The sequence below is a fragment of the Cibotium barometz genome, chromosome 59 (assembly GCF_041138505.1).
Source record: "Cibotium barometz isolate CiBa-2024 chromosome 59, ASM4113850v1, whole genome shotgun sequence".
Taxonomy (NCBI): domain Eukaryota; kingdom Viridiplantae; phylum Streptophyta; class Polypodiopsida; order Cyatheales; family Cibotiaceae; genus Cibotium; species Cibotium barometz.
This window is the reverse complement of record NC_141104.1, coordinates 5,698,296-5,718,130: the sequence shown is the minus strand read 5'-3', so window position 1 is coordinate 5,718,130 and position 19,835 is coordinate 5,698,296. Positions and strand designations below refer to the sequence as shown.

General features: G+C 45.6%; 1 protein-coding gene across 1 annotated transcript in view; it reads right to left on the bottom strand.

The window, feature by feature from the left end:
• LOC147605409 (kinesin-like protein KIN-14B) overlaps positions 1-19,835 on the bottom strand; it is a 110,630-nt gene that overhangs the window by 44,246 nt on the left and 46,549 nt on the right. The window contains exons 7-17 of the mRNA XM_086793696.1: positions 14,844-15,031; positions 14,507-14,668; positions 14,182-14,273; positions 13,895-14,046; positions 13,600-13,773; positions 13,294-13,440; positions 12,964-13,164; positions 12,789-12,860; positions 12,617-12,672; positions 12,207-12,444; positions 11,905-12,096 (exon numbers count right to left, since the gene is read on the bottom strand). Of these exons, the coding sequence (XP_086649822.1) occupies positions 11,905-12,096; positions 12,207-12,444; positions 12,617-12,672; positions 12,789-12,860; positions 12,964-13,164; positions 13,294-13,440; positions 13,600-13,773; positions 13,895-14,046; positions 14,182-14,273; positions 14,507-14,668; positions 14,844-15,031 (1,674 nt within the window). The remainder of the gene's footprint in view (positions 1-11,904; positions 12,097-12,206; positions 12,445-12,616; positions 12,673-12,788; positions 12,861-12,963; positions 13,165-13,293; positions 13,441-13,599; positions 13,774-13,894; positions 14,047-14,181; positions 14,274-14,506; positions 14,669-14,843; positions 15,032-19,835) is intronic.

Genomic DNA, 19,835 nt, shown 5'->3' with positions numbered 1-19,835 from the left:
GAAGGATGTGGGTTATGCTTCAGATGCCTCGGAGCAACCAAAACGTCAAAGGCTTGATGTTGATGCAAGCTACACTCCGGTGAATGTTGGAGAGAATGCAGAGGAAAGTTCTCAGGTACCTTCTCCGGAGTTTGCACGTTTGCTGCAAATCACTGGTGAGCTTCTGCAAGAATATGTGAAGGCAAATAGCGTGCAAATGGCTGCAGTAGATAATGGTGGTGTGGCTGATGTATGCACGGAGACTCCTTTGTTGCTACAACAGCTAGCAGATTTTCATGATCGTGCTGCTATCTTCTTCTTTACTGGGTCCGTAGGGCATTCTTGGAGCAGGTGCCACTCTTTTTGGATGGGCAGTTGGTTCATGTGGTTCCGTGGAAGCCTATGGCAGAGCACCAAGATATGTTGTGCCAGGCTTGCCCAGTTTGGGTTGAAGTGAAACAATTCCCACCAATGTTTTGGCGTGTTTTACCAGGTCTCATGCGAGGTATCGGTGATGTCTTGGTGGTGCCTCGAATGACATCTAGATACTGGGAGACCTAGGCCGACACATTTGCGTGTCAATATGGCTGGGCTGCAACCTTTAATGTATGAATTGAGGTGGGATACATTTGCTGGCCACTGTTTCAAATGTGGTGAGATGGGCCACTTTGTCTCCGAATGTCCTAAGAAAGAACATGTTGTTGCTACCAAGGATATCGTTGATGGGCAGTTGCCCGTGGAAGATGAGCATGATGCTCCTTTACATGATGCCCAGCACATGGATGTACATGTGGATGTTCAGAATGAGGTTGAGTAGCCATGGGTGGAAGTACGTGGTAAAAAGACACGATTTGTTGCCCCGCGGGGGGATTTCTCAGATGCTGTTTGGCGGGGGCCTTTGCGTACTCGTCAGGGGCCCTTACATACATATGCTCGTCGCCCTTTGGGTTCAGGTGCCCAGCAACAGACCAGGATTGAGAGGTTGGGAGGCCAACTTTCTCAGGGTACAAGGGCTCTTGGGGTGGATAGAGTAGAACGCTATCCTATTAGAAGTCGCCTAACAAAAGAAGCACAACAACAATTGCTTCTTGTGTTTGGTTCGAAGGGTCAGGTCATCTCGCCATGGGATGGTCATTACCCTTCGGCACGTGCTCGGGAACTCCAAGGGCAGTCTGAGATCACAAATACCATGTCTAAAAATGCAATGCTTCAAAAGGTTCGTGATTTGGCAGATTGTCCTCGGCCTAGTACACGGCCTTGTTGATTCCTTTTCTGGGAAGGCTTATGAAAATTGTACAATGGAATGTAAAGGGTATTTCTTTGCGCCAAAAGTAGTTCATACAACTTTTTGTCGTGGTTGGGATGTTTTGTGTGCAGTTGAACATAAGCAGCATAAGTTGGCTGGCAAAGCCTATGTATATAAGGGGTTTCATGTTTTCTACAGCGGACATCCTGCTTCGCAGTCAGGTGTTATGTTTGCTGTTCGTTCGTAGTTTCAAGCTTCTCTTGTGATTCAAGATGTTCATGGAAGATTTCTAGTGATACAGATTGTTTGGGATGATACGCCTTTATGGTTGTTAGGGGTGTATGCTCCAAATAATGCTCGTGCACGCCGTTTGCTGTGGAATGACTTGTGTGCTCTTTCAACCTCTCATCCTGGCTTTGTGATGGGAGACTTTAATATGTGTGTCTCCAGGGAGCAAGCCATGTCGCCTCATTCTGTAATGGATGGCCCGGAGAGAATGGCGTGGGAAGCTTTTGCAGCAAGGTCGCTAAAACAAGACATGTGGTCTTGGTTGCATCCAGATGAAAGGGGTTACACTTATGCCTCACAACAGTTTCGGGGCACTTATGCTAGATTGGATAGGATGTATATTTTACATCAAGATCTCTTTTTGCCAGAGGTTCTTACTATGATGGTTGATCAGCAACAGGTTTTGTAGGATCATTGGCCGCTTGTGTTTGAAATGGTCTATCATCCTGTGGATGCATATAAAGGCTCGTTGGGACGCTTGCCTTTGCGCTTAAATCACACTTTTTTGGAGCATGAAGTTTTTGATGTTTATATGCGTCAGTTGATATGACATTTCTCCACAAGAGTGTCCATGGCTGATTATCATGCTTGGCTAGTGTTCCTTACCAACACTCGGAAATTAGCGCGGCATTCTTGAGTCGCTTTTAAAGGGCTTGCAGGCGTTCATGTTTACTGACTCTATGAATGCTGAAGTTGTGGTGCCATAGAATGGCTGAAAAAGGAGCTATCTAGGGTGCAGGAAGCACAATATGTTCGCTTTAAACTACTTGCACGTCTTAATGCTTTGCGGGACGCTAACTGTCAATCTCATCGCTTCTATGATAAGTTGCATCAAAAACATATGCGTGAGAATATTGTTAGGCTGATGGATGCCCAAGGCAACCTTGTTACTCAACCTTCTGAGGTTATTCAGCATTGCATCAGGTTTTATGAAGATTTGCTTGCTCCTCAAGAGGATGTCTCGCCGGCTGTCCTGGCTGCAAGGGAGTCGTTGTTTGCTGAAGTAAGATATCAAGTTGACCCTGATGTGGCAGTTCAGCTTGATGCTCTTGTTACTCAAGGGGAAGTGGAAGCTGTTCTCTCCAAACTTCCCATGGGAAAGAGCCCTAGTTGGGACGGTTTGACAAATGAGTTTTTTCGAAAATATGTTGATCAGCTTGCAGAGCCTTTGACACTTATTTGTCAAAGGGTTTGGGATGAGGGATATATGCCTGCCGATTGGAAGTTGGGCATACTTCGTTTGTTGCCCAAAGTCCCTTCGCCTACTTCTTTGGCTCAATGGCGCCCGATCTCACTTATGGGTATTATGTATAAAATCTTTACAAAGATTTTTGCCAATCGCTTGCAGGACGTGCTTCCTACTCTTATTCATCCATATCAATATGGATTTGTGCATGGCAGGAATATTTTGCATAATATTCTTAATGTTCAAATTGGAGTGGATTATGCCAAGGCAAAGAAGCAAGAGATTGTGATGGTGCAGTTGGATCTTGAAAAAGCTTTTGATCATGTCAGCTGGTCTTTCCTTTCTCAATTAATGACAGCCATGGGCTTTGGTCCCAAAATGGCTAATTTGGTGCATTTACTTGGCTCTGGCTCTATCACGCGGATTATGCTTAATGGAGGACTTTCGGATGGTATTTCTCTCACCCGTTCTCTCCGGCAAGGCTGTCCTCTTAGCCCTCTTTTCTTTGCCATTGCCACTCATCCTATGTTATCTCGCTAGATGCTATGGCATCGCATGGTGAAGTGGTTGGTTTGCATCTCCCTCATGGCAAGCAATTGGTTGCTCAAGCCCTTGCGGATGACACTTTTATGTTTCTCAGGGCCGAAAAAGCCAATATAGATCGAGCAATGGAAGCTTGGAATAATTTGCATTGGCTTCTGGGCTGAAAATAAATTCAACAAAATCAGCCCTCATTCTATGCACGGAATTTGATCTTGAGGCATTAGGGTGGCAAGGCCATGTGGTGCATACAAGAGACATTGTTCGTCATCTTGGGTATCCGGTGGGTGTGGATGTGGACCCCCAAGCGCTTCTTGCTTGGATTTCTGCTCGGATCTCAGATAAATTTGTGTATTGGAAAGCTCAAGGGTGGCCTATGCACGTGAGGGTTAAGGTAACTCAGGTTATTATGCTTAGCATGATTTCCTATTTTTTGCCTTTGCTACCTTGGACGCAAAAATCTCTTCTCCGTTTGGTTGCTCCCATTCGGTTTATGCTGTGGAAGAGACAAGGAAATATTATGGGTCAAACATGGATAGCTTGGAATCACATTACGACGCCCAAAAGAATGGGTGGGGCTGCTTTACTGGATGTCCGCTTGCATATGGTGGCACGTAGGTGGGCGCTTTTTGAGGATATGTGTTTGCAGGAGCAACCTTGGGTATTCATGGCTCGTGACTTGATTGAGTTGGAGGGACTGTCACATGGACGGACATTGTGTGCAGGCTTCATGGTGGGACATTGTGAATGCGGCTCATCCTGTCCATATTCGCTCATCTCACATTTTATCACATATTCTCCTTTCTTGGCATGAAGTTCTACTATAGGCTCGGTGGGATCCTGGTCATGAAAGACTACTTTTGAACTCTTTGCAGTTCGAAACATTTGTGGAGTCGCGTGTCATTGTTTGGCCAGACAGAGATGCTTCACACATACGACTCAACCGCATGGTCAGGTTAGGCTTGGTTAGAATCCGAGATGCTGTGATACCTGGTCGTGACAAGCCATATTCGTTTCGTCGTATTCGGCAGCACTTTCGAGTTCCTTGGACATTTCAGCCACTATGGGTTGACATCATGCATGCAGTTGAGCCTTTTACTCCATTGCCTCGGCCATCTGCAGATCAGCCTTAAGCTCGTATCAGAGAAAGATTGGGTTTCAGCCAAGGCCAATAAGGTGTGGGGATTGCACAAGTCTAAATCATGGTGGCAGAAAACTCTTATGCGTGGTTGGCAGTCTAAACTCCCTTACCAAGGTAAGGTTTTCATTGGGAGGATGTTGGTGGGAGGTTTACCTACACGGGATCAGCTCAACCGTCGTAAAATTGCATTGGCCTCTTGCTTCTTCTGCACGACATGCACTGAAACAGTTATGCATCTGTTCATGAGTTGTCCAGTGGCCCGTCAGATTTGGTCTTTTGTCTCTCGCGTTTGGGAGGCAGTAGAGAGGTCTACTATTTCGGCTCATCAGTGGATATTTGGGATCTGTCCTCAAGTCGTTACTTCGGACAGTCACCTTGTGATATTCCATTTCCTTAGATGGACAGGACTTTGGCATATTTGGACTACACGGAATGGGTTCATCTTTGATTCCTTGTCTGGAATACATGGGCACATTCTACGTATCCGCGGTTTGCTGCTTTGGCAGTTTTCTTCTCTTCTCTCAGCTCAGCTGCTGGATGCAGATGTTATTTCGTTATGGTCTACGGCGGCTCGGCTGGCTCATCTTTGATGCTTTTACCAGGGATGCTTATTTGGCTAGGAGGCGTTCTTATTAGTGTAAAGATTTGCATGGTCATGATCCTTTAGAGGATCTTTTGTGGGGGTTTTTTTTGGGGCCATAGGTTCTATGTGAGCCATGTGGCTGATGTACATTTTTTACATCTAATATAAAACACCATTTCACGAAAAAAAAAAAAAAAGAGTGTGTGTGTGTGTGTGTGTGTGTGTGTGTGTGTGAGAGAGAGAGAGAGAGAGAGAAAGAAAGAAAGAAAGAAAGAAAGTTATATTAACGTCCACGGGAGGCCGAATCCGACCTATGGGACAGATCAGATACATCCATTTACATTCCACTCTGGGTATCGATGCCAAAGAGGCATAAAACTGAAAAAAAATAACTCAAAATGAACTCTTAAGACTCTTAAGAGTTTAAATTACAATGGGTTCTATTGCATCTAGTTCGAAATTGAGGTTCAAAATAAAAATAGCTATATTTCATCCATGGATGGATTTGCTCTTGAGGGGGGTGGGGTACGGAATTCTTTAATGATTGCTTGTCCTCCTCTGTATATTGCCCATTTGCCATTCTTTCTTGCTTCTTTAACTTTATTCAGCTCTGCCGATCTGTTCTTGAGTTGTAGCGGGGTGAGTTCATCAGCTATCCATACCTTTGTCCCTTGGAGAGACCTTGTTTGCTTCATCACTGCTATTTTCTCATTGTTGTCCATATAGGAGACTTTTGCCTGTGTACCCTCTACTATAATAGAGATAGGGTCTCCTAAGTCCACGAAGGGGACTACTTTGCTCAGTTGTGCTGTAAGTACATCTGTATCTAATATGTAGTCTTCTCGAAGCTCTTGAGCTATGTCTGCCCTATCCCAGCCTTGAGGAAGACCACCGACTCTGATTACCTTTTTGTTACTTTCCATTCGTTCCTTTTCTTTGACCGCTGATATGACTTCTTTACCAAAATCTTGTGAGTTAACTGAATTTACCTTTGAAACATGGTTTGTCGTTTCTGTTTGTAGTGTTGTAGGTATGGGTCCTTCTCGTGCTTCCTCTTGCTTCATCTTCATGGCTTGCACTTGCACTTTCAGTTCCTTGATTTGTTCATCTTTCTTGATAGTCTCGTGTTTCAGTGCTGCTAATTCTCCCTGGAGTTTCTTCAGTTCTTGCATGAGGTAGGCTTCCCATGGTGTCGGCTTGCTCACGGCTGGAGGAATGGGCGGTAATCGTGAAGCGGTGACTAAGGCAAAAGACTTCTTACTTTCCATGTGTTGCTGCTGATAAAGGAGAGGGCTGTTGGTGGAACGAGCCCCCCCTCAAGGGTACCCTCTCCCCTTTGGGGGAGACTCAGAGAATGCGACCTACAAGATGCTGAGCTACAGGTGCAGGGGAGAGTTATGTTGCTGCCTTGGGGGCCTGAGCAAGGGTGGGTGGGGAAAGGGGGCGAAGAGCAGGTGGGTGGGGAAAGGCGGGCGAAATGCAGGCAGAGAGAGAGAGAGAGAAGCGAAGAGAAAGGGGGCGAAGAGAGAGAAAGCGGGTGGGAAGAGAGAAGCGAAGCGGAGAGGGCGAAGAGAAAGAAAGCGGGTGGGAAGAGAAAGGGGGCGAAGAGCGGGTGGGTGGGGAAAGGGGGGCGAGGCGAAGGGAAAGGGGGCACAGAGGTGCAGGCGGGCGAAATGCAGGCAGAGAGAGAGAGAGAGAGAGAGAGACTTGAGCACCGCATAGAGATGCCCGCAGGAGAAGACTTGAGCGCCGCAGAGAGACGCCGCAAAGAGGCTGCCACACGCACACAAGGAAAAGCGGAAAAAAAAAACGATGTTGGCTTGCGTCCGTTTTTTTAACCCAAACGTTAGTGAACGTTCCAAACGTAGTTTGGATGCAACTATGCAATTATGCCAAAGAGAGGTTAAGACAAAGGAGCATTCAATATGTTGATGCCCAGTATACTATGAGATCCGCTGGGAGGTTTCAATGTCTGTTTCGTGAGGGATTTTGTAGGCATATGCTCACTTATGGTAGTGCTATGTGTGAACAGGGCTTAACCAAGGGCACTTTTTCCCATGTGGTTTTTCCCCTTGGACATCAAGTGTGAAAGGACACTCTTAACATATAATATTTTGTACTTCTATATTATATGGATGTGACACACATGCAAGGGTTGACTTGCATTTTGTGGACACCACACTTTTGGCTCTCTCTCTCTCTCTCATTTCTGTGTGTGAGCTTCTCTACCCTGCACCTAACCCTAATGTGCAGGTTTGTGTGTGTGAGTGTGTGAGTCCAACACCCAACATTTGGTATCAGAGCTGGGAGCTGGGAGCTGGCCCTGGAAGTCGGCAGCTAGAAGAAGTCCTTCGAAATTCCGTCAAAAACCGACGTTCCGTCCGTCGCCTGCGTTTTTCCGTCGACGCTGTGTTTTTCCGTCGCCGGATTGCCTGGTTTCGTCGGCGCTCCTCCGTCCATCCACCAGAATCGGGCGGCACCCCCATCTACAGCCGCCGTTCTTCCGTCAGCGCCCCCAGCCGGCTGCCCAGAGCCGTCGACGCTCACCACCGTTCCGTTCCGGCACTGCTGTCCTGTTCCGCCGGTGCTACTCCAGCGTTGTGTTCCGTCCAAGGGGACCGTCTGTTCCGTTCCCACGGCGCCCGCGTCATCCCGCTCCGTTCGAGCCGCATCCGCTCGCGGCCACCCTCCCTCCGCCTCCGTCTGCTCCGTCCTTGCTGGTCCAGCCCGACACAAGCACCGGGAGCCTGCGCCTGAATCGTCCGTGGCCTTTGTTCGCCGCCAGCGACCTCAACACCTGTCGGTGTAATACCGGCTCCCGCCTGCTCGACAAGCGACTCCAACGCCTCGCCCGACACCTGCCGTCGCTGGGACCCGACAGCTGCACAACGCCCGCCTCTGGATCGCCCGACACCAGCGTCCAGCGCCCGCCTCTGCTGGTCCGCCACCGCCCAGAGCACGCATCCGTCCTCTGCAACGACTCCCTACAACACCCAACATTGCATCGACTCCCTCCAACGCCTTCACCTGCAACGACTCCTTTCAACAAGGTCTCTTCCCGGCTGCCCAAGTACCTTTGTTTCAGCAAACAAAAAAAAAAACAAAGAAAACAAAATAAGGTTTGCAGGCAGATTCGACAAATTTTGGGGGTTTGTCAGGAAGATTTGAAAGCTTGCAAGTGATACAGGATTCAGGCAAATTTGGGGGATTTCTCAATTTCAGGACAAATTGATAAAATTGGGCATGTGGCTTTGCCTGCAATTTGGAGGTTTTTGAAATTGAGGTCAAAATCAGCAAATTGAACCTCTCTCATTTGCAGAAATTTGGGGGTTTTTGAAATTGAGGTCAAAATCAGCAAATTGAACCTCTCTCATTTGTAGAAATTTGGGGGTTTTCAAAATTGAGGTCAAAATTGGCAAATTGAACCTCTTACATTTGCAGAATTTTGGGGCTTTTGTGAAAATTGGCCAATTAGATGCACATTGAAGCGATTGGAGTGCATAAAAATTGGGGATTTTCTGATTGGAGCATGTAATTGGGCATTACAGCTGCGATTTGTCGTGTATGTATACACATTGTGTGTAATTGGACAATTTGGTGCAGGTTTACACTTGCTTTGGTTTGCAGGCATACATTTGTACAGGACATTTGGTTGCCTGGCAGTGCACATTGGTGCTTGGTTTGCTTGCAGATATATTTTGTTGACATGGCACAGAATGCTACAGATGTATTTGGTGTGCTCACCCAGGAGGACAAGCTGGATGGATCTAACTACTCTCTCTGGAGTTTCATGATCCGTAATTTGCTGGTAGCCAAAGGGCTTTGGGGCATCGTGTGTGGTGATGACACACGCCCACTTACCATACAGCCAGCCACGCCTCAAAGGGGAGGTGCTCAAAGAGCTCCTGATGTAGATCCTGCTCCCACACAAGAGCAGAAGAGATGGGACTCTAGAGATGCACATGCCATGTCATTGATAGCCCTTTCAGTGAAAAGGACTATTATTCCGCACATTTGTTCATGCAAGACATCGAAGCTTGCATGGGACACATTGGAAGCAATGTATCAGGTACGTAACGAGGCAAGGGTTGCCTACTTGAAGAGGCAATTGGATCTTCTTTCTATGGATGAAGGTGACTCCATGGCAGATCATCTCACCAAAGTGAAAGATTTGCAGGAACAATTGCTCAACATTGATGAGGTTATATCCCAGACAGACAGGTGGTCACCAACACTCTTCATTCTTTACCGCCTTCCTACTTGGGCTTTCACACCTCTCTCAACCTCTCAATGAGAGGAGGTGGTGATCCCGTCACTTTTGAAGAGCTGGTGGGTTTACTCTTGCAAGAAGAGCAAACAAGAGCAAACTTATCGAGCAACCGTGGTGGAGAAAAGGCATTTACAGCCAAGGATAAAGGTAAAGCAAAGAGCTTTAGGCATGGGGGACAACAGTCTAGCAAGGCTGGTCATGGACAACCCTCTTCTAGTGGTGAAAAGTCTGACAAAGGGGATGCAAACAAGCCCAAAAAGAAGGGCAAATGTCACTACTGCAATAAGCTTGGACACTACATCAGTGAATGTAGGAAGCGGATTGCAAAAGAGAAAAGGAAAGAAGCAGGCAATGCAGTAGCAGACTCTTCTGATGACAAAGCACAGCAATCAGCTAATGTAATCCAGGAAGAGTACACTTTTTTGGTCACATGCACTAGTGACACACCAGGTGCTTCAGACACTGATATGTCTTGCATTGCATCTGACAGACAGAATGCATCATGGTATTTTGATAGTGGTGCTTCGAGCCACATCACTTCATGCAAAGATGTATTTCAGCACTTGGTTTATGCTTCAAATGGCCGCACTGTATCATGTGCAGATCATACCACATATCCAGTAAAGGGAATTGGTAATGTCATACTTATTGCAGCCAATGGTGCCAATATATGTATGAAAAATGTATTGTATGTTCCAGGGATAAAAAAAAATCTGCTCTCCGTTCTCAGCCATAAACGATCAAGGTTTAAAGGTTGAATTTGAAGATGGGAAGTGTTTGGTAAAAGACCCATCAAAGGATTATGAAATAGTCACTTCTGGAACACGATACAAAGGCTTGTATAAGCTGGACAGCTATGACAAGCGCACTTATGATGCAAATACAGTGGCTGCCCACACTCCTGCTATGCATGATGCAGAGCTATGGCATGCTCGTTTTGGGCATGTAAATTTTCAGAGTTTGATGCTTTTGCAGAAGCATCATATGGTTGATAATATGCCGCCTCTTGAGTCTCCACCAAGACATGTATGTGAGAGGTGTATTTGGGGAAAGATGCAACGAAAACCATTCCCCAAAGATGGAGCTGTTAGAGCTGAAAGTAAATTACAGCTCATACATAGTGATGTATGTGGTCCAATGCGGACACCATCCATAGGGGGGCATCTTTACTTTGTCACATTCATTGATGACTACTCCAGGTTTGCTTGGGCTTACCCTTTGAAAGCGAAAGCAGATGTGTTTACATGCTTTCGACACTTTGTAACAATGGCTGAAAATATGTGTGGATGTAAAATCCAAACACTCCGCTCAGATAGAGGTGGAGAACACATGTCAAATGCATTCAAGGATTATATGCTTCAAAAGGGCATCAAACACCAATGTACTGTGCCTTATACACCGCAGCAAAATGGTGTAGCTGAAAGGAAAAATAGATCTCTCATGGAGATGGCAAGATGCAAGGCTTTACCTCGAGAAAAGTTCGAAGCTTTCCGCAAAGCTTTGGGCTTACTCTCATACAGAGAGTGATCTGCTACCTTGTACAGGTTCACACTTCCACTACAGGGAGGATTTGTAGGCATATGCTCACTTATGGTAGTGCTATGTGTGAACATGGCTTAATCAAGGGCACTTTTTCCCATGTGGTTTTTTCCCTTGGACATCAAGTGTGAAAGGACACTCTAACATATAATATTTTGTACTTCTATATTATATGGATGTGGCACACATGCAAGGGTTGACTTGCATTCTGTGGATACCACACTTTTGGCTCTCTCTCTCTCTCTCTCATTTCTGTGTGTGAGCTTCTCTACCCTGCACCTAACCCTAATGTGCAGGTTTGTGTGTGTGAATGTGAGTCCAACACCCAACAGATTTGGTCCACTCTCTAGGATCATTGACTTCCTGGACCAAGGTTGCCTAGGGCTCTTCCTACTTGAGGTCCGTAGACACGGGCGCTTTCTTGAGAGAGCTTCAGCAACAGCCACCCCGACCCCTCCCTCGCCAGCCAACCGTCACCAGTTTTATTTTTCGTTCCACGATGAGATATGCCATGGATGTTATTGTATCGCTTTCGTCTCATAGGCCCATTCGGTCTTTAGTAGGCACTTAATATATTTCTCTTTCTTTCTTTCTTTCTTTCTCTCTCTCTCAGGCTTTTGTGAGTCACAAAAGTTAAGACCTCCCAATAGTTGCACATCATGACTACTCCCTTACTCTTAGAAAAATTTAATGGGGTTGGACTTCATAGATGGCAGGTGAAGGTGAAGTTTCTTCTTATGTGAGAAGGGCTTTGGGGAATTGTGAGTGGAAGAGATCACAAGAACGAACTTGCTTTTTACATTTTAGGAGAACTAAGTAAAAATTTTGTCCTTGCTTTGTATTTGTGTTGAATTAGTTCAAGCTTAATGCTTCATTAACTTAGTGATAAAGCTCTTTGTGATGCAGTCCTTTTTAGCAGTGATTCAATCTTGTTAAGAGCATACATACAAACATACATACATACATACAAGCATCTGTGCATGCATATATACACACGTACACATGTGCATAATCCTTAACATTCATGAGGCCCTTTGTGATGGTTCAAGTCTTAAGATCGGTTCTAAGAAACTATCATTACACTCCAGCAATATTCCTGCATAAAGGCTTTATGAGTATGTCTTGAACATACCTTGATGGACTGCAATTCTGGAGCTCGTGACAGCAAAGATCTTATGTAGAGAATTCTGACCCTAGAAACCAGCATAGTATCCATCACTCTCTGTGGTTCCATTTTTCGGAGAAATGCAAACACAGCACTACGGATTTCAGCAAGCATTTCATGCTCTCGAGCAGCACCAGCCTTGATCACTGCAGCCAGAACCTGCAAAGAAAGCTAGCAAAAGCCATGTTACATAACAGTGAAAAGCATCTAGATCTAGAAACCACATAGCTTTCAATAATCATGTGCAAATTAGCATCACAGTTAGAGACCAGCATGAGAAGTTTGTTCGCTCCATCTGCAGCTGCAGACCCCTCCGACTGGTCAGGATTAAAATCATTCAAAGCGCTGGTCAAGTATTCCCCTGCTGGAGTTGTTTTGATATTTTCAGAGCTTGCTTTCACAAGGGCCATGTTCCCAGCTATGGCAAGAGTACCAGAAGATGAATCTAAATTCATTGTAGTTGATGACCGTGCATCTGGAGAAACTGGCACTTTTACCGCAGCATTCCTAAAATCATTCAAAACGTTTTAGGCTCAAATAACTGCCTGCCTGCATGCACATGCACACACCTTCATGCCTGCATGCACACGCACACACCTTCATGCTTGCATACATCGCACAAAGGTGTGTGCATGTGCGCAAATGTGCGACTGAAACAAATATGCCCATGCACACACACCTGCTGGGTACATCTAGCTGAAACTCGTCAACACCCCTTGTCTCCAGCCTTTGAACCTGCGAAACGAGTAATGAAGATTAAGTGCATAACTATAGTGATATACTTAAAAATACATGTGAAACTGTATTTATAGATCTATAAATAAGGCCTTGTGAATAGTTTCCCATCTTACCCCTGGTGAACCTGTGGAGACGCTCCGGTCTGTGAGCCGTTCAAATAATTTCTCATTCTCCTCGTGCAAGCGCTGTCCAAAAAAACCAGGCAGTTATGAAGTCTTTATTAACTCAACCAAAAGTTAATACTAACTTAGCCGCTTCATTTCATGTAGATTCTGATGACTCTGATACCTCAATCAATTCATCTCGTTTAGATAGCTCTTCCTCCAACCTTTTGGTCACCTCACTCTCCACTCGATCCTTTTGCTGCAAGTTGGCATCATCGAGCCTGCGAACTTGCCTCAGATTGGCCCTACCGAAAATGTCTCCCTCTCTAGTAACAGGTTGGGTGCGAGCCTCCGTAAGGAGCTTATTCAGCTCCTGCACTTTGCCCTGCTCTTGAAACAAGAATACATTATTTAATAAAATCAATTGCAATCGTTGATCTGGTTTCATTCGCATAAAAGGAAACCATTCAGATTTTCTAGGCAAACCTAAAGACCTGTGATTCCAATCACCAACCTCAAGAAGTTGAACTTTGCCCGAATACTCTTGCAGCTGAGCTTTTTGGTCTTGATCGGACTTCATGAGCTGCGTTATGTGAGCCCTTAGCTGCACATTCTGCTCTTTCTCAACCTTCTCCTTCTCAGCCAACACCGCGGTCTGACTCTATAAGCACAAAAAACAAGGTCATACTTGCAGCATAGGCTACAGACTCTAATAAAGAAAACTCTTATGATGCCTGCATGGTCAGAACCACATCCTCCAGAAGCTTGTAAAAGCAGCAGAATGAGATTCAAAGGGAAACTGTACCCTTCTGAACCTCACCTTGTGGTCGGCTTGAAGTGTAAAGGCCACCTTCCAAGCTTTCTGAACTTCATTGAACAAAAGAAGGCATTGATCATCTGCCTCTTTCAGAGACTTCTTCAATTCTATCACTTGCTGCTGCATTTCAGATACCTCCTTCTCCTTCTCATATACCTCTTTGCGTGCTTCATTGGCCTTGCAAGCACATTGCAACAGTTTTAGTAACAATTCTCTTAGCAGAGCAAATGGCAGAGTTTGTCTCATAGAAAAAGCCTGGAGGCCCATGAAATCCCAGATAGAAAATCAAAAGAACTACCATGTCACGCCACTTCTTTATAGTGTCACGATTGCCAAGACTTAGTTCCACATTGCGTGCCCTGGCAGCAAAATGCAGTGATGCAAGGGTCTCCTGAACACCAGTTTGGCAGGGACTGAGGTTGACGACTAATAGTGTTTTCGCATCTCCCCCTGCAAGTTCACTCTTTCCCATTTAAATAAGTCGGTTTTTGGGGAAAATGATAATTTGGGCATCAAAATCTTTAGGCCTGAAATTTCTTCAAACTGAAAAGATTGCCGTCAATAACATACAAATAGGAGAATTACCTAAAGAGTCTGCTAGGATTTGAGTCAGCTTTGAGTTCCCATAAGGCACGTATTCTTTTTTGGCTGTTAAAGCTGAGAGCACATCACCAAGCCTGCCACACCACAATAGAATCTTTTAATTAGCAGCTAAATTTTCTAAAGGTATTGCCATGTGCTTGCCCAAGTGGCTATCATGCCACACTGCCCAGAAGGGAGTATAAGTTCCAACCCTGACACCTACAATATATAACCCACTATTTTAAAAGATAAAAGAATGCACTGTGAAAAAAATTATTTGCAGTCAGATGCTAGCACAAGTATATTATCATAAAGCTTGAAATCTTACGCAGAAAAGGACTTATTTATATGAAGTAGCTCTGTGAGTCTATCACCAGTTGCCTCTTCTTTTGAGAACCTCTCGCTACCAACCATGTCCACCATTGAAAGCTTGCTGTATTGGTTCTCTCCTGAAAAACTATTAGTGTAATGGATGTGGACTGTTAAGACCCTGTGCACAAATGGGACAAAGGAAATGCAATACATGGGTCAGGAACACAGTACAGGATCCCCTTTAGGTTAATCGCTCTATATCTAACAGAACAAATGCCCAAAAACTCAAATTTTTATGCAAAATCTTATAACTAGGACTCTTTTACAAACAACAGAGGGTGAAGGTAAAGTACAGATGGGCACGATTGAGAGAATCCATCTTCATAGCATCCTTTGCTCGATTCTGAATACCAATCTTGTATACTCTGGCAAAATCTGTTGGGTTTTCCACTCTCTCTTGTAAGAGCTCCACAGACTTTCCACTATACCCCATTTGAACTGTCCCTGTCGATTGTGTGGAATTGGGAAGGAGATCTCGTACCTGCACAAAAACTGAGAATTATCTGTGTGTACTTAAAACTCTTACCTCCAGACAGGTTGAACAACCCCCAAGTGTGGAGCAGTGTTTATTTTCAGTTTGTTATGGTTGTGGTGTAATTAGTGTTTAAGCTCATTTACTATTAATGGATTCCTAGTTACACACCCTAATAAATGGTGTGAATGCCTTTACCCACAAGGAGCCCAATACAATAAAAAGTCCAGCCTTCTATTATAAACATGTACAACCATTGTGAACACACATAAATGTCCTCTTTTGAGCCTGTTTCTTCCCACACATATGTCATTCCAGTCAGACCAATGACCCATCGGGCACACACTCCGCATAGTCCAAGGCCCGTGTCCTGTTCTCAGGTGCCCACCAAGATGTCCAGGGTGCCCAAAACCCATATCTGGATAGCCTCCCATTCCCAAAGCTTTCCCAAAAGTCCAGTAAATCTAATAAAGTACTGATAAATGCCTATAAATCCCAAAAATGATGACACGCCCACTGCGTTACTTTGGTATTAGAGCACAGTCCCCTATTTGTGGAAAATTGTTCAAGGCCTGGAATCATTGACTATAGACTTGAAGTTATTTATGGCCACCCACGTGACTCTAGAGTGTGGAGAACAATCCTGAACCTAAGAAGCACGACTAGACACATGACAGGACTGAGAGCGTCACGTGCACCACAGTGGCACCCGGTTCGCACACCGTCCAGGTGGTCCAGTTCGATACGTACAGTTCGGTTCAGTACAGGCGGTTCGCTTCTGGTTTGGTCGAATCCAGGCGATTGTTTTTTTTCAACTGTTTTTTTCCCCTTTTTTGGGCCGTTCTTTTTATTGTTTTTCTCGCTGTTTCCTGGGCGTTTTGGGGCTTGTTTTAGGCTTTAGCCTTTGGTCCTTTGCTTGCATGATGCATGATGCATCCTATATAATAGCCCCTCCCCCAACCCCATCCTCACAACTGCTCATTGCTCAAGATCAATCCTCTCCTTCGAGCTCTCCTTGAAGGCTCAAGCCTCTCTCCCCTGGAGGCTCTCTCAAGCATCTCCCTCTTCCTCAAGCCTCCACCTCAAGCCTCTCCCTCTTCCTCAACTTTTTTAAGTATAACAATATATATTCATATCTTTAAGTATTTTTTAAAGGACCGTACCTCCACTGTATTTTTATTTTCAAAATTTAGCGGTGCATTCCGAGACCGTATTTGAACTACCGTACCGAATCGAACTTTTCGTACCTGACAACTATGACGTGCACAGATGCATTGTGGTACACGGTGACAAACTGGCTCGTCGACAGTACAAGAATCATGTACAAAAGTAGTATTTATTCCGTGACCCCTTTGTGAGCCCAGTCCCGGACATGTCAAGCATGAGCTACATGGGTCAGTCTCCCAACCTTAGAGTGTCAGGTCAGTCCTCTTAACCCACTATGGAGAATTCAGCAAGTGTTCATCAGTCAGATGAATGTAGATGTCAGCCATAGCAATAGATGCATTATAGGCACCCAATTGCATTCCATGAAGAAGGGGGCCAGCCCTAAGGCCAGCCCCAAGGCAGCCTTAACATGGGCAATGCCTTGCAAGGGGTACTTAGTACCCCTAGCCACCTTTGAGGACAAGGCAGCAGGCCTCATGGCCTGTGCAGGCTGTCGGCCAGTCCTTGTGGGCTTGGGACTCCTATCGGCCGGGTCTAGTAGCCGGCTGACTAGCTAACCAACCACCCGACCAGCTAACCAGCCACCCGACCAGCTAAGGGCAGCCGACTTGGCATTTAAGCCAGTCATGGATATTTACTACCAGCCGACATGCTTTAAGGGCAGCTGACTGGGCACACTGAAGCATATAAAAGGACAGGTTCAGATCAGTCCATAAATCATCAGACATAAACCAGAGATTATCATCAAAAGTCACGCATGTGCACCTAGGCTCTTGCCTGTGCATACCTACACCCATACTTGTGCTCTCAGCCCAAGGTAAAGAAGCTCAGTCTCTTCAAGAGTATTCAGCACACCTACCCTCAATCTCGGGCTGGTGTATTTCTCTCGAAGATAGCTTCAAAGTCGCCTAAAGCTTATACACAGTTCTGCAGCGTTTGGTAGCTTTGTCCTTGCGTTTGGCGGTCAGTCAGTCAGTTTGTCCGCTCAATCTTGTGGACGCAGTTCAACTTGTATACAAATCTCCAGAAGAAGAAATAAAGCAAATACTCCTGCTTGGGAGGGGGGGGGGGGGGGGGGGTGCAATCTAGTGTCGTCTCTACTACATCTATTTCAGATTCATGTATGTTGTTTTAAAGGATAGCTAAAAACTCACTAAACTCACATTTAAAGAAAGGCTTCGTTGTTTCACACGGTCCTAGCTCGGCACATGCTACATTGGTATTAGAGCTTGGGACGTGATTCAACTAGGCAACCTAGGGTGAGGGCATCCTGTGGATGGTAAAGCTGAGGTCGGGAAAAACCACTCACCCATCCACAATGGCATCAAGCTCCAAAGACATCACTAAAGAAAAAGAACCATTCGAAGAAACGCTTCCACAAAAAGAAGACGAAGACAACCAAAAGCTAAAGGAGCAAATACGGCAACTCCAGATTCAACTAAACAATGCATATGGAAAAAAACTAGCAGAATGATAGGCAACCTTGGCCCAACAAGAGACACCGAAAGAACAAAGTTCCTCAATGGAACAATGGTGTCGATGGATGACTGAAAAGGAAGAGTGAGACCGTGAAGCAAGACTGGCCAAACAACTGGCAAAGAAAGCCAAACGCAAGACCAAAGAGGAGCGATTGCGGACAGAGCTTGAAGCGAAGGCAAACCACGAGCGACACGCTCGAGAAGACTTGAGGGACCAGTTCCAACAGACAGTCCGGACTCTGGTAACTTCTTTCCACCCTTCTCAATCCTCCACAACCCCAACCATAGCCTCGACAACAGTTATCCGTACAACGGCAAGTGCGACCATTCGGTTGTGACTCAGTTTATTCACCAGTTTGTTGCCCACTTTCCTCTTTCAAAAATCACAGAAACCCAAGACAAAGTCCATCTGGCGGCTCCACACCTCCCAATTGTTGTAGTCACTTGGTGGCAACATTGGTCCCGTTTGTACACAAATCCTTATACTAGCTTAGCGGACTATGATTGGGACACCTTTGTGTCCAATTTGAAGACCAGGTTTCTACCTCCATAGTACATGACAAATCTTGAAGATGAGTAACACAAACTCACCCAGAACAGTTCCCCTGTACTCACCTACTCCAACAAGGTGATCACATCAGCTCAACAATTGGAGAAATTTGAGGTGGAGAAGCTGAAGCGATTTATTCGGGAATTGGATCCAAATATTTGGTTTCCCGTTTGAAATTTTGAACCTCAGACATATGATAGGGCTTTGACTCTTGCGTAGAATCATGAGATGATGCTCAATGGAGGCAAGCCCAAAACCACTCTAGTCACCCCTAAACCTTAGCAGCAGCAGAGCAGACGTAGACCACCCAGCAACACCAAGCGTCTAACCAGCAAGCACGTAAAGGGGCACCCAACAACAAGGATCAAAAGAAGAAGGGTCAGAATAGCTCTCAGAAGGAGCGACAAGATGGACCTAAGAAGACCCCTGCAGAAAAGATCAAGGAGGGCCTTATTGAGGCTTCCTACAGTCACATGAGAAGGAACGGTACTTCAAAGAGAACCGTTGTTTTTTCTGCCACCACACGAGACATGCCAAGAAGGATTGTACCAAATGGCAAGCGGAAAAAGGTAAACAACAAGCCTCTACAATGGCTACTGCCACAGTTACACCTCCCCCTCCAACCCCACCCTCAACCACCAATGTTTAACTTTTGCCCACTTTGAATGTGGTACCTACAGTGGTATTTGATGATAAGCAGGAGGGCGGAGTTGAGGAGCGTCAGAAAGGTCTTATCAGAGCTTATGGCACAACGAAGGGGCAACAGTTTGTTGTCCTCTTGGACATGGGCAGTTCAGAAGATGCCATCTCTCCGCAGTTGGCGACCAAGATGAAATGTGTCGTTGTGCCGCCTATCATTTGGGTGTGGATGGGTTCACTGCCAGCCTATGTACTCATATTTCCCAGAAATCTCAACAGTTTGCCCGCACAGTCCAGAAGCCCCAATTTCAGAGGAACTTCATTGTCTCACCTCTTCTCGGATGCAACATGATCCTTGGAAATTCACTGGTTCCACCAGTATGCGCCCATTGTTGATTGGAGGAAGGACACCTTCGCAATCATCGAAGGTTGGCCTAAGCCTACCGTCATTCGCGAGGATCGGAGCATTCAAGGTATTCCACTTATTTCCCACCTTCAAGCCAGTAGAGCTATAAGAAAGGAAGCTGAGTGTGCAATGATCTATGTCTTCCCACGACAAATAGCAACATCCACTGCGACTCCATTATAAAGCCAGATGACCAGCCTCCTCCAACAATTTCAAGACATCATGTTGAGGGATGATCTTCCACCAAGACCTCCACCCTCTCGTCTTGAACATTCTTGTACCGAATTGGTACTTGGAGCTGAGCCAGACAGTAAGTTTCCATATTGTCTTTCCAAGGCGTTGGAAGTTGAGTTGGAGACGCAACTAGCACAGTTGCTGAGGTCTGGTTTCATCCTCTCCATTTGCTACACCGATGCTGTTTGTGCAAAAGAAAGATAAGACCACACATCTTTGTGTGGATTACCGAGCCTTGAACAAGTTGACAATCAAGAATAAGTTCCCCATGCCAAGGATAGAGTACATCCTTGAAAGGCTCAACGATGCCCAGTACTTCACGAAGATCGACCTCAAAAG